This window comes from Dermacentor variabilis, chromosome 1 (genome assembly GCF_050947875.1).
Source record: "Dermacentor variabilis isolate Ectoservices chromosome 1, ASM5094787v1, whole genome shotgun sequence".
In the NCBI taxonomy this organism is placed as follows: Eukaryota; Metazoa; Arthropoda; class Arachnida; order Ixodida; family Ixodidae; genus Dermacentor; species Dermacentor variabilis.
The window spans coordinates 41663995-41677745 of record NC_134568.1 but is presented as its reverse complement, the minus strand read 5'-3'; the positions used below and the strand labels follow the sequence as shown (position 1 = coordinate 41677745).

General features: G+C 44.4%; 1 protein-coding gene, 1 long non-coding RNA gene and 1 other non-coding gene across 3 annotated transcripts; 2 read left to right on the top strand and 1 right to left on the bottom strand.

Moving 5' to 3' along the window:
* Positions 1-369: 369 nt before the first annotated feature.
* TRNAA-CGC (transfer RNA alanine (anticodon CGC)) lies at positions 370-441 on the top strand. Its single transcript has one exon. It is a non-coding gene; the product is annotated as a tRNA-Ala (tRNA).
* Positions 442-5639: 5198 nt separating this feature from the next.
* Positions 5640-9907, top strand: LOC142576698 (uncharacterized). The gene is made up of 5 exons (XM_075686943.1): positions 5640-5963; positions 6045-6173; positions 6485-6580; positions 7149-7208; positions 7266-9907. Exons 1-5 carry the CDS (start codon positions 5741-5743, stop codon positions 8246-8248), a joined length of 1491 nt encoding a protein of 496 aa, XP_075543058.1. The 5' UTR covers positions 5640-5740; the 3' UTR covers positions 8249-9907.
* LOC142576699 (uncharacterized) lies at positions 9630-13342 on the bottom strand. The gene is made up of 2 exons (XR_012826927.1): positions 13009-13342; positions 9630-12468 (listed from the first exon to the last, which is right to left on the bottom strand). It is a non-coding gene; the product is annotated as an uncharacterized LOC142576699 (long non-coding RNA).
* Between the last annotated feature and the right edge of the window lie 409 nt (positions 13343-13751).

Here is a 13751-nt window from a genome sequence, read left to right as displayed (position 1 = left end):
TTTTGAAAATTTTCATTTTTTGCCAACTTTTAATAAAAAATTGACGACCTAAATCAAAAATCCGAAACTAACAGTCACTAGATCTTAAGTTTTTCTTTTAAATGCAGCAAAGCTCGTCAAATTTGGTGCTGTGGTGGCCGAGAAAAACGAATTCTGCTTTTACATGTATTTAGATAGGAGCACCCGAGCTAAAGCTTCCTCTTAAGTTTTGAGGTTGGCTGGCTGGCTTTGGCTGGATGAATAATGCCGGAGTTTCAGGTAAATTTTAAGGACTTGAGCTTTGAAAGCATCGTGGTGCCAGGAGATTATGCACTGGTATGTGTGCTAGTTTTGCTGTAGTTATCTTGCTACTATAATGTGATTAAATGCGGGGGTGTAGCTCAGAGGTAGAGTGCTCGTTTCGCATGCGAGAAGTCCCGGGTTCAAACCCCGGCACCTCCATTTTTTTTCCTTTCCGAAAGTGGTGTTTTTTTAACCTTACGTTGTAGAAAAGCAGCCTTCTGTTAGCGTATTTCACCATAGTGAGCTACTGTTTAGCACTTCTGTCGTACAAAACAGGGTTACTGCACACCAACTGTCCCAGACGATTTACTCGTGCGTCTCAGATTTTCTTGTAAAAAAAACATGGTTACTTACTACCTTACTCGAAGTCATTTTCTAGTATACTGTGTTTCCCAGCTAACGTTAGCCAAGCCGTTCAACGAAGCAAATTATTCAAAAAACACAGTGCGAGATGCAGTTATAAGAACTGCGGTGTTAACTCGTCAGTGTCTATGAACACCAAACATCGTAGATTTTATAATCGTAGTTTGTACCGTGTTTTTTGAAATATTTTATTTTATTGAACATATTGGATAACGTTAGCTGGGGCGCGGCGGCCGCATTTCGATGGGGGCGAAATCCGAAAACACCCGTGTACTTAGATTTAGGTGCACGTTAAAGAACCCCAGGTGGTCGAAATTTTCGGAGTTCCCACTACGGGGTGCCTCATAGCCCGAAAGTGGTTTTGGCACGTAAAACCCCTTACTTCTTTAACGTTAGCTGGGATACCTTATATGTTTTTGTGTAACGTGATATTTTCCTTAAGCTTACTAAAGTACTTGAAACATGGTTCCGCTAGAAAATTAATACCAAACTTATTTTAGTGCACAATGCTGCCCTACTTCGTCCGCTGAACCTACAATGATTTATCTTCAATACTGTCACGTTTTAGTGACGGTAATGAACTACAGTGTGCAACGCAAGTTACGAAACTAACTGTTCACTGGACGAACCTGCGCCCAGCAAAAAAAAAATTATTGCTCAGCACATTGAGAGTGGAGAGCACACTCGCCAATCGTCGAAATCTGGTTCTGTGGGTCAAGCACGTCTGCTTTTGTACATCACTTGTCCAAGATGGCGGCGTAGTTGCTGGTGGCTGCATGCCTTTCAGAAAGTACTGCACAATTCCTATCGCAAATTCAATCTGATTACACGGTTGGGTGAACGATAGCCAACAGATAAAATCAGCGATAATATATCTAGCCGATACAGAAACGTCCGTTGCGCGTCTTGGGCTGAGCGATAACACTGTAACAAAAATTATCTCGAGAACGGTCACCAAAAACATAAACAATTTAAGCACATGTCAATATGCACTGGTCTTTATGGGAAGCTTCAGTTGGAAACGCAGCTTAAGGAGCTAGAAATGTTGAAAAAATCTCGCCAAGTTGGCTATGCTTCACTGGCGAAATACCTACTCATTTGTTCATCGTAATTATTTTACTTCACTGTCCTAGGGCTGTACTTCAAGTTAAAATTGATGGCGCCAGTACAATTTACGAACTTTTGGCAAAAGTATGACAAACGTGCCAAAATGTTGGTTTTCCTTCAGTTTTAGGCCTGATTTTCGCAACGAGGCGCTCCATCTGAAAATATCATATAAAGCGCATAAGATGGCTTGTTTTTTGGCGTTTCTTTTATGTAATTACCTCATTTTTATGTTTATTTTAGGGGAGATATAACTTTCTTTAATTTGGAAACCTTGCTCGGCATAGTTCCGTACAAGTTCACCGCTCCGCAAATTGGCTGTTGTGTGTCAGACAGTCAAAACGAGCAGCGTGGGACTTGAGCACTTGAGTGTTGTTTTCCAGTCCAAAAACTATTATCAATGGCATCTTTGCCTTTTCCTCCTGACTTACATCCCACAGCCGGTCAGAAACTGGAAGGTTAGGCGAGTGCTACCGGAGATTGCTTCTTTTATCAAAGCCCACTTTTTTTCTTTTTTTCTTACATTACAATTGACACGCTTCTCTGAAAAGATTCGCAAAAAGAGCCCAGAGTGCGCATGCCGGAGATTTCTGGTGCACATGGCGTGCTTATCCCGCAAGTACATGTAGAGAGCGGTCAAGCAATGCCGGCTTTGCTATTCAGCTGGCAAATGAGAAAAAGAAAGAAAACATGCGGATCCCACACGCTATGGGAGTCGGTTTACACGAACCTGTCATTAGTGTTTGCAAAGAACAATGTTCTAGTTTATCAACCATTTGCAAGCATACAGCAAATGATAAGCGGGAACCGACTCGCTCGACAGGAACTTGTGGCTCTTGATCATGCGCATCCTACGCATGATTACGAAGAAATTGCGGCGATGACGCTGGATGGACAACGTCATGACGACAATGACATGACAGCGGAATCACTGCGACAAAATGATGATGATTGAACGGCCACGAAGACATGACAACGAAGCTGCGAGGACGATGAAATGACGACGAGGGCAGGACTATACTGATATGACCACATTGAAATCGCTACAAACAAAATGACGCCGACGAAGCGACCACGACGGCATGATGACGACAGTATGGCGATGACACTATGACAACAATGACACACATATAACGAGTCTGGAATAACGATCCTGGCATGACGTCAACGGGAGGATAACGCTGGAGCGACGGCGATGGTATGATGACGACAGCGTGATAGCGATGGCATGACGAAGAAGCTGGAATGACGATGACGGCATGATGATGCTGGAATTACAACGAATGTGTGACGATGACGGCGTGACGACGAATGCATCGCTACGATAAGCCAGTAGCATCAGCGAACTGTTAACCGCTTCAGCATCGTGAAGGTGTCAGCACGCCCCACCGGACCAGCGGTGATGGCATTGCGTGACATGCATGGTTGACGAAGAATGCGCGGTTGTAAAGCGGTGTTTTCTGGATGCTGCTCGACCGCGGATCACGATGACGGGATCAAGAAGCTCCTGTGAAAGCAAGTGTAACGGCCATTGCTAGCCGCTCAAGACGACTGTCAAACGAACCAGTTAATTGATTGTCCGTTCAATCAGCCGATATGGGTCGAGTGAGGCAAGTTTGAACCCCTTCTTCAGCAAGTGGTTCCCTCCTGTCTCTGGGGTAGTTAACTGCTTGGGCCGGTGGCTATTCCCACATTGTGTTTAGTGAACAAAGGTAATATGTAATTGCGCGTGGCCATCTCTTGAAGGCGGAGTCTTCGGTTACTTTAGATGCTCCGATTAGAAGAAGGTGTACCTGTCGGTTTCTCTGACCTACAGATATAGGGAGGGCAGAGGGGATTCAGGTAGACATTTTTCGGCTCCTTCGGTGTACATCAGTTCAGTCACGCCAGAGTGTTGCGAAGTAACCTTGTCTATTCCTGGTGTAAATTATATTCCTTCATTCCCGATGAGAAGCTGCTCCTCTTTTCAACGTCGTCTTTGGTGTGGATAAGGCAGACGACGACAAGGCGACATACCCCTTTTTGATATGCACGACTACAATTCTTACACACGACATTGGGATGACATTGCAGTCCATAGACACTTCGTATAAAGAGCCGCCAGATGAAACGATCAAGAGCTGCAGGAGAAGATGAAATAACAGTCGATTTAATCAAAGATGGAGGAGACGTAATACTTGGAAAACATGGAAAACATATCAGGACATATATAAAATCTAGTACAGTTCCATATGTCACATGGTGGCCACATATGATACACAGGAATGAACGGCTTTTTAATGCCACCGCAATGTGGCTCACTGGAATTAGTGAATATGGCGCATAGGAGTTTTTTCGATTGGGCGCAGAATGCTCACTGGATTCAGTTCCACATATGCGCGATTGTTCTAAAAAATGTTTAAGTAAATTTCCTGAAAAACATTTCTCAAGTTTTTACTCTCTTATTTTGACTCGCTAAGAAGCACTGCATGCGTATTCACTAGGCTGGTTGATGAGGTGGGTCGCGCTGCATATGCCAAAGGCGATTTGAAAGAGAAGAGTCTTGCATTTATATATTGTATTGAAGAGAATGACACACTTAGGCTCGCGCGGTCGGACTCCATGGATGGAGAGGGGAAGAAGAAGTAGATGTAAACAGGCATTCTGGCCGATAGCAGGCTGTCTGCATCTCTGCTTTATGATGGCGCAGGCGCGAAACACGGAGCCACGGGTCTTAATCCCCCTCCGTCCACGACCCTCCTAAGCGCCTGAGTCCGTTCGGGCTCGCTGTCACTACCGCCCGGGGATGGCGTCCAAGCCTCCATGGTGTCAGGATTGGGGGCTGAATCCCATCGCTCGTAACCCGTTGTCAAGATTGGAGTCCGGCATCAATTCGAAGGTAGCTCGCCAATGCCGTTATCCACGCTGAGGAGGATGATGAAGGGAAGGACTGCTTCTCATCGAGAACGAGGAAAGGGGTTTATTTACGGTATTTACATGCAGTTCATCAGTCTAGCATGACTGCGAGAGAAAGTACGTCAGTCTAACACGACTGCTTGAGAGAGTGTCTCAGTCCAACGAGACTGCTTAAGTGTGCCGAGCATCCGCACAACAGCAGTTTTTAAACACTCGGTCCTCCCGCGATACAAGGTAACGCGAACGTTCGTTTAGTCATCGTAAACTGCCGCCTCTCCGCGGGACAGTTTACACAGACACATGCATACACACACACGTGTTCACGGTCCGAAACCGACACCACACGAATTTTGTAGAACTCGGAGGGGACCCGGGTAGCACGCCCGGGTAGCCATTGTCCTGCGTCTTAGTCGGCACGTGGGAAGGGGCCTTCGTCGGTGCTCCCGCGGCAACTCCCCCACTCATAGCAGAACAGGGCGGCGTTGTCGTGTTGCGCACAAAGCCTGCTTCGTCGAACTCCTTCAGTCACAACGGCGACGAGGCCAGACCGTAACGGTGGCGGTTTCAGCACAAAGCCTACTTCGTCAAACGCATCCTAGCTAAAGCGACGGAGAGTGGAGGATGCGCGAATTGTTCCCGACACAAAGTCGACTTAGTCGCGCCATGGCCAGTGGTTGGCGGCGGCGTTCGAAGATGAGGTTGCCACGGCTTGCGTAAATGGATGGCAAACTTGCACTGCAGCTGGCCGTTCTTAACAGCGCCTCCATGTCCCGGAAAATCTCGACTGTCTAGCGCAGATAACCGCTGGGCAGGAAGAGAATGCCTGGTGGCCAGGGGGTGATGCCTTGGCTCGCAGCGACCACTTGTGTAATGTCACCGCCCCAAAACATCCAACAAGGACCACCAACTGCAAAATGAACCCCACAACACGGCTCTACGCCGAGGTGACGTACATTGGCTCTCACTTTAGACCCTATTCGCGCTTTCCAGAAACGCTAGCGCCGCCGCGCGGATCTTTTCGGAAGCCGGGAGGGGGTGATGGATTTCTCGCTCACGCGGTTTCTGCAGCTGCGTTGGCGTACTTGTGCTCTTCGTTATGGAAGAAAACAGTCGACGAGCGAAGAGCAACCGCATGTGCAGTGTGCCGCAATGCACAAATCGTGCAATTTCCGGAAAAGTGAGCCTGCACCACTTTCCAAAAGATAAAAAACGGAGGAAGTTGTGGGCGATCAAGCTCCGCATCGGGAAGCAAGTGAGCGAAGAAATGGTCGTATGTAGCGATCATTTTAACAAAGACGACTTCTTTTGGGGCCACCTTGGTGAGTAATTGACTGTTGCGATGCTCTCAATGATTTCATTTTATTCTTGTGGTGAGCTGATTGTGAAATTTTGCCTTAAAGACGGGTTGAAGCCCTTACGAAAGCGGCTGAAAAGAAACGCCGTGCCTTCGCAAAAGATCCCTATGCGCTCCCACGAAGCAAGTGTGAGGCCTAGGGTTCCCCGAAGAAAGCCCCCCACAGATTCTCAAGGTAAGTTTAAGTACGCAAGTGTCACCGTTTATTAAATGTTCTGCCTGCACTCGCGCTGTTTCGGTAAATATTCCTCGACGGTGCCTGACGCTGCGTAGTGAGCATTTCACACTAGCGAACGTATTCTGCATCTGTTCTTAGTCGTTCTGTGTGAAAATCAAACAGGCGGTCAATGTGCAAGGCGTTCGCTACTTTTTTTGGCTGTAGTGAAAGTTGTGTACCGATCGGAGGTACTGCGCAAGCGTTTGTGATCTTGTATTTGTTTTGCTTGGTCTTAAAGCATCTCTTCTATTGACCTAACAATGTTGCAGGAAACGAGGGCCAACAGGACGACGTATCTGAAGTCGTCATTAATGAAGATTGCGCATGCGAGCTTCCTGATAATTTGGAAGAAAGTGAATACAATGGTGAGAATTTTTTTTCCGACCTTCGCACCCAAGTTTTGATGATGCATAGGCGTTACCGCATGTTTAAGTTTGCCGTTTCACCAAACAAGGCGAGTCCGGTTGTGCAACTGCAAAGGGCAATATATCGAGAGTGGTATCGCCGAAAGATTTTGGGCACCTAGATAAATACACGTTCTACTATTAAGAGACTAAGGCTTTTCTAATGTCACCTTAGGCAAGTAACCTACTGGAGTGACTCTGATGCAATAGTGTTCTGTGTGTGTGAATGTGTTTTTCTCTATGATCTTTCTCACTTTTTGTGCTTTTCTTTGTAATATTTCGGCACCCCCCTTACCCTTTCACCTGTGCACCAGGTTAGCAAAGTGGATGTTTACCTTCCAGGTAACCTCCCTGCCAACCTCCCCGCCTTTCGCATCTGATACTTTCTCTCTCTGCTCTTGAATTTTAGAGCAAAGGCAAGCCAGTGCAATGCATCTTGTTTTATTTTGCCGTAGGACTGAATACACCGTGTTGTAGGACACTTCACATGGTTTTATGAAGGATTTAGTTCACCATCATTGTATTGCAGACCCACCTGTGCAGGATTGGCTTCCCCCCCTTTCAAGCTCTTGCTCACGAACAACAGCAGGTAACTTTTTGCTTAAAACTGTACCAATTTCGCTCTAAATTTTTTCTTGCGTTACAGAACGAGACGCTGCAAGGGCACTTGTTGAACTTCAAGAGCTGGGCCACACACCTGAGCTAAACAAATCCGTTCAAGTGAACTCACTGGACTTCACACAAAAATTTAGGATTTCGGACGTGCTTCTTTCTGATGCTCACCTAAACACTTTGACTGGCGTACCTTCTCATGCACTTCTAAACAAGATTGTTTCACTCGTAGAGAAGTATGAGGCGGCAAATAGGATGGAAGCTTCTGTGAGGGACAGAGTTATTTTGGTGTTCATAGTTCTGAAACAGGCTATGTCATTTTCCTGTCTCAGTGTACTTTTTCAATGCAGCATTTCGTCCATACACAGATATTTTGTGCACACACTGCCTCTTGCTGCTGCAGTGCTGAAAGCTGCCATTGAGTGGCCTTCAAAGGAGGAAATTTTAAACAATATGCCTTCGCACTTTAAACAGTATCCGAGAGTGCGAGGTGTTGTAGATTGCACAGAAATCCCAGTTGAAAGATCTCGCTGTGTGAAATGTCAGCTACTGACATATTCACAATACAAGTCGACTTACACTGTAAAATTTCTCATATGTGTAAGTCCAGCTGGCACAATAACATTCATCAGTGAAGCATTTGGTGGACGAGCCTCAGACAAAGCCATTACAGCTGAGTGTGCAATACTGGAGAAGTTCGAGTCATTCACAGATGACATTATGGTCGATAGGGGTTTTTTCATTGATGACTTGTGCACTGCCCGTGCAATTGGCGTAATTCGGCCACCTTTTGCTAAAAAGGACTGCCAGTTTGACCGCAATGATGCCCTTAGGACAGCTGATATTGCTAGGGCACGGGTTCATGTAGAACGAGCAATACAACGAGTTAAAATATTTAAGCTCTTCAACTCAACTCTGTCCTGGGAAATGCTGCCTTATATCAATGAGCTGTTCACAGTTGCGTGTGGGCTAACTAACTTGTGCGCACCAATACTGGCTGATGATAAATTTCAGTAAGCACGCTTGCAAAGCTGACACAATTCATCCTCATCATTGCAATCCTATTTTATGTCCACTGCAGGACGAAGGTCTATCCCTGCGACTTTTCAATTATCCCTGTCCTGTGCCAGCCGATTTCAACTAGTGCCTGCGAATTTCTTAATTTCATCACCCCAGCTATACTTCTCCCGTACTCGACTGAGCTTCCTTTCTCTTCGCACCCATTCTGCAACCCTAATGGTCTACCGGTTTTCTAACCTACGCATTACATGATGTGCCCAGCTCAAATTTTTCTAATAATGTCAATAAGTATATTCGGTATCTTTGTTTGCTCTCTGATCCACACCACTATCTTCCTGTCTCTTAACTATATGCCTAACATTCTTCGTTCCATCGCTCTTTGCGCGTTCCTCAACTTGTTCGCAAGCTTCTTTGTCAGTCTTCACGTTTCTGCCCATATGTTAGCACCGGTAGAATGCGCTGATTGTATACCTTTCTTTTTAATGATAATGGTAAGCTTCCAGCCAGGATCTGGCATGTGCTCCAACCCATTTGTATTCTTTTGCTGCTTTTACTATAACTTCGAGATTGCTGGTGCCATTACCCTGCTTATCTTTTAGTGCATACATCTTGGTTTGACCTACGCCAAGCTTCCTTCACCGATTTCATGCTGCGTCCATCTTTTACGGCTTTTTTCAGTCTTTATCGCGTTATAATTTCGAATCAATTATTTTCGCCTTGTTGATCAGTTTTGACAGTTTCGCAAATTCTATCTTATCTCTTGAGTTGGACACTTTCATTCTTTGTCGCTTCTTTATTAGGTCCTTTGTTACTTGGGAGAGCTTGCCTACTGGTTGCCTTGGTGCCTTGCCTCCCACTTCAATTGCTGCCTCTGAAGCCATCCTCGTAACGGTTTCATTCATTAGCTCTATGTCATCTTCATCTCTGTTCTAAGGCTGCATATTTGTTTGCAACTACCAGCCTGAATTGGTCTGCTTTTACCCTTACTGCATCTAGATTGGCTTGTTTCTTCTTGACCAATTTTAATCTTTCCCTGTTCAAATTGAGGTGAATCCTAGCCCTCACTAACCTATCAGTGTTGATCAGACACATATTGCTATGGTTAACGGAACACAAACTGGCGAATGTTAATGTTACTTTAACAGAACAATCTCTTTTGGTGTATTTTCCACTTAATTTGTGCGACATCATCAGCTGTTCAATTATACATACTGTCTATAGTATGCGCTGTTGGGTCAAATAGGCGTGATGGTTATTTTTTTTTATTTTTTCATCACTTTGTCGTGTACATTGCAATGTGTGACTAAGTACAGCTGTGAACTTGTGGGCATTGCAACCACAAAGACGTGAAGAATGTGAACCGAGAGCAGGTGGCAAATATACGAGCATGCGAGAGCCTCGCATGTGGCATACATTTATTTGCAGACAACCTATACAAATGGAAGTGATGTGTACACATTCAGTTAAGAGACATATGAAAGTTGAGAGGAGGGCGAATATCAACATTTTCTAACAAATAGTAAATATTGAATATCACATAGCAAAACGCAGACACACATTTACAGGAGGAATGTTTATTGTGGTATGTTTATAGGTGTGATACGTGTACTGACAAGTAAAAAAAAAAAGCAGCCAAGTATATCAGGTACAAAGGACCAGTTATAAACACAGAAGCACTAATTTTCAAGTAAAAAACTACTTGTATTCGCTCAAGTACTTTAGAGTGACTGCAAACAAGCTCTTCAGGAATTATGAGCTGCTGTGTGACTAGCTTTTCGAAGAATGCAAAATAAATAGTTGCTTAAAAAAAGGATCAACAGCTTTCTTCTCTTTTTTGCAACATGTGCACTGTAGACACTTGTAAAGGTGTCATTTGCAGAGAAAACATCACAGGTTGTAGAGTAAAAAATGAAACTCCATGACTAGACATCCAAAAGCACTAAATGACAGAATACAAGCAAAATTTGCAGCTGGCCATTTATGCATATGCTGCAAAACCTAGAACCAAACTTGAACTCCTCATTTTGCTTCTTCGATGCTTCAAAAACTCTTGCCATTTCAGTTCTCACAATTTGCTATACTTTCCTTAGCAGACATTGAACAGTAAATATAATTAACAATTGCTTAATTGCTGCTACATATATTGCAATTCACGGCGGCCGCATTTCGATGGAAGCGAAATGCGAAAGCACCCGTGTACTTAGATTTTCGTGCACGTTAAAGAACCCCAGGTGGTTGAAATTTCCGGAGTCCTCCACTACGGCGTGCCTCGTAATCAGAAAGTGGTTTTGACACGTAAAACCCCATAATTTAATTTTTTAATATATTGCAATTCGTAAATATTACAAAGTACTGAATAGCTTTTCTTCTAAGTATCCCCCCTCCCACTGAATGGAAGTGATCAACAACGAAAAAAACCTATGAACACCAACATACTTTCAAGCCTTGCTAATCTGCACAAGCTTAGGTAGTACCCTTTTGAAGTAGACATACTGCAGCCTGTCTACAAGTGCCTGAATATGCTCGGTGTCTCTCGGCACATGAATGACAAGGCTCTCAACTTTCGAATATACTATAAAATGACACAGATTCATGTTAAGGAGGAGCATGCCCAGTTGAACCTAGGAATAATACTTGTGAGCACGTCTCAATGCATAATTTTCTCCATCACACACAATAAATGCCAGCTTCTTAGCATTTACAAGGTCTTGTATGCTAGAGTGCTTGCCTAGAACAGGACACTTCACTTCCAGCAAGATGTTCGTTCCCCTCTGCTCACTTATTCCATCCGGGCTGTAGCCAAGCCAAGGAACATCTGGAATGACGACGAGTCCCAGCTTGCTCACGCTTTCGTTATGAGTCTTCTCGTACTCTTCAAGTGCAAGAGGCTCGTTGTCTTTTCCATACATTGTGGCTTCATTTCCCTTGAAAGGCTCCCTGCAGTACAGCCTGTCCAGCTTTGCTTCCCAACTGCGTGTACCTCTTTCTTCAAACGTGTAGAGTTCTCTGCAGATGCTTCCAGTAATTCTTTTTTTTCTTTCGCTGTGCCACAGAGTGGATGACTGATCAGTTGTCTCGCGGCATATTTCCCTAGCTTTGGCATAGGAGAGGCACACATTTTGAAGATAGAAACTCTTTTCATTTTCATTGAGATGTTCAAGAGTAAACCTTTTCAGTACTGTTTTTTCACCATCTAGCACCGATTCAAAAAATGAAAATTTTGTGTGCTCTCTCAAGTAGCAACCTTGTGTGAAAATTGTGTCGATGGCGCGGACTATGTTCAAATTGCTAGTGAAAGGGATTGACTTTCTTGCACGAGTTTTGTGTTTTGCCAGTGCAGAATTTGGTACTGCATCGATAAGTTCTTTCCTAATCAGGGCTTGAACATCTTCAGGGACACTTATTGGTTGAAGCTGCTCGACGTGGCAAAACAAACTAATTGGCCTTGGTTTGTAGATGCTGGCGGCACTGGCACGTCCCCACTGTTGTTGCACATCCGTGCATGACAATGCATCCAGGGAAGTGGCACTTGTCCTGTACATCAAAATAAACATACCTTGCTGAAATACTCTGTGTATTGGCTTTTTTCTGCATCTTTCATATGATTCAAGAAAATGTTTCCTAACAGTGTCGCGATGGGGCTAGTTGGAATTCTATGATGCAACTTGGTAGTGCGGAAAAAAAAATGAGACAGACGGGAACCATTTCAGTTTTGAGTTAGCGCTTGTGTACATTGGTTCCATTTTGTTTCATCCTTTGTTTCCGTGTTAGTAAGTTACATCAACAATATTTTACAGCAGATTCAGAATCAAAATCCTACAGTAAACAAATAAAAAAGCCCAGAACGTTTAAAACATTTCTGGGCATTCTGTGGTTATTAATACAGCCTGTGCCCACCTGAAGTGACTGAAGCAACACATACTCAATTGATTGCTGTGTGCATGTTCTTGAAACTCTGTTCCTAGTGCAACAACAAGCCCCAGATGGCATTGAAAAGGCATCATTGCCACTGACTTCTATGTTCGCCTTTTACAATGTGGCTCTTAGTTCGACATAAGGTAAACATATTCACTGTCACTTGATGCACATTACAGGCAAGCCAACTAATGAAAATAAATAAACACATGATGTATAAAGTTTTACCTGTTCAAATATATCAAAGTGGCAAACAAATGTTTGCATTGACCAGAGAGACCGGCCTTGCACGTGCATTCTCCCTGAAAACAATCAAACCAATGTTAAGCACGCAAACGACCTTAAAACCGCGCTAATTATTTACAGGGCAAATGCGTAGGCTCCCACATGCACATTGAATTCTGGAAGCCGAAAACAACACATTGGTGCTTTTATGACACTAGAACGACGAAATTGCGCGTTTAAGCCCGAGAAGTAAGTAAAAAAATAATTGCATTTAACGCGTTGCACTTTGGCGAAATCGCCGTACAGCACGCGAAAACGCTAATCATGCTGGAAACGGGGCGCGCTGGCACACCTCATTGTCTCGCTCATAGCTTCTAAATCGGCACTACTGAAATGTTTCCGTGTTACCTGGCATTTTTAACAAGCATTCCACAAATAAGCCATTGCAGGGAGCCATGAATGCACATAACGTCATCAATGCACACAACGTTTATATTATGCAGCGGCATGAGGGGTACTGCGCTTTGTTTACATCCGAGCGCCACCAATTAACTGCTTGGTGTCAATTCTCGTACATCACGTATATCTTTAAAAAAAACGTAAGGTGAAATACTGACCTTTACGGCGCCGGTTTCATTGCAGACTTGAACTTTTATAGTATGCGGGGGGCCTCTCACGGCGCTTGTCTGCAGGCATAGTGACTCGACCTCGACAGCCGCGCTTGTCGTCGCTCGTATACCGCAGCATATTATATGGCCAGCGTTAAACGCAGCCTCTCCTTCTACAACACATCTCTGCGTTTCCTTTGCAAGATCAAGGATCGCGCTTAGAGATACTAGAGGCCCGTGAGCCGCCTGCACCTGTAGACGCGCACGCTTTCGTGTCGGCTCCATCACCTCTATCCCCGCCATATTGAAACGTTCTCCGCGCCCCCTATAGTCGCTGGAAAGTGCGAATAGGCTTCCAAAAAAAATAAGTGCAGAAACAAAAAAAAATGCTGCATTTCGCTATGCCAATTTCTGAAGCAATTTCGTGCTGACAAATTCAGCAATCATGGAGCGAATCTTGCTAAATGAGATGCGATCTTCTTGGCTTAATAAAATTAACACTAGTAACCCTAAAATTTAGGCGGGACCCTCAAACGCAGAATTCAAATTAGCCTGCTCAAACCATACGCATTGCTATGCAACTTTCCCTTCTTACATCTAACGGAGAAGTTGTACTCTTGGAGATTAAGACTACATCGGAGCAAGCGGCCATTTTTGTGTGACATTTGATTGAGCCACGTCAGAGGACAGTGGTCGGTCTCGAAGATGAACTTCGCTCCGTACATGTAACACGACAACTTCTGGGCGGCCCA

Bases quoted from the DNA above. Each gene is read 5' to 3' on its own strand.
- LOC142576698 (XM_075686943.1), top strand. From the start codon at position 5,741: ATGGAAGAAAACAGTCGACGAGCGAAGAGCAACCGCATGTGCAGTGTG. The intron at 6,174-6,484 runs GTAAGTTTAAGT...ACAATGTTGCAG, and splicing joins GCCCCCCACAGATTCTCAAG to GAAACGAGGGCCAACAGGAC. The intron at 7,209-7,265 runs GTAACTTTTTGC...CTTGCGTTACAG, and splicing joins TTGCTCACGAACAACAGCAG to AACGAGACGCTGCAAGGGCA.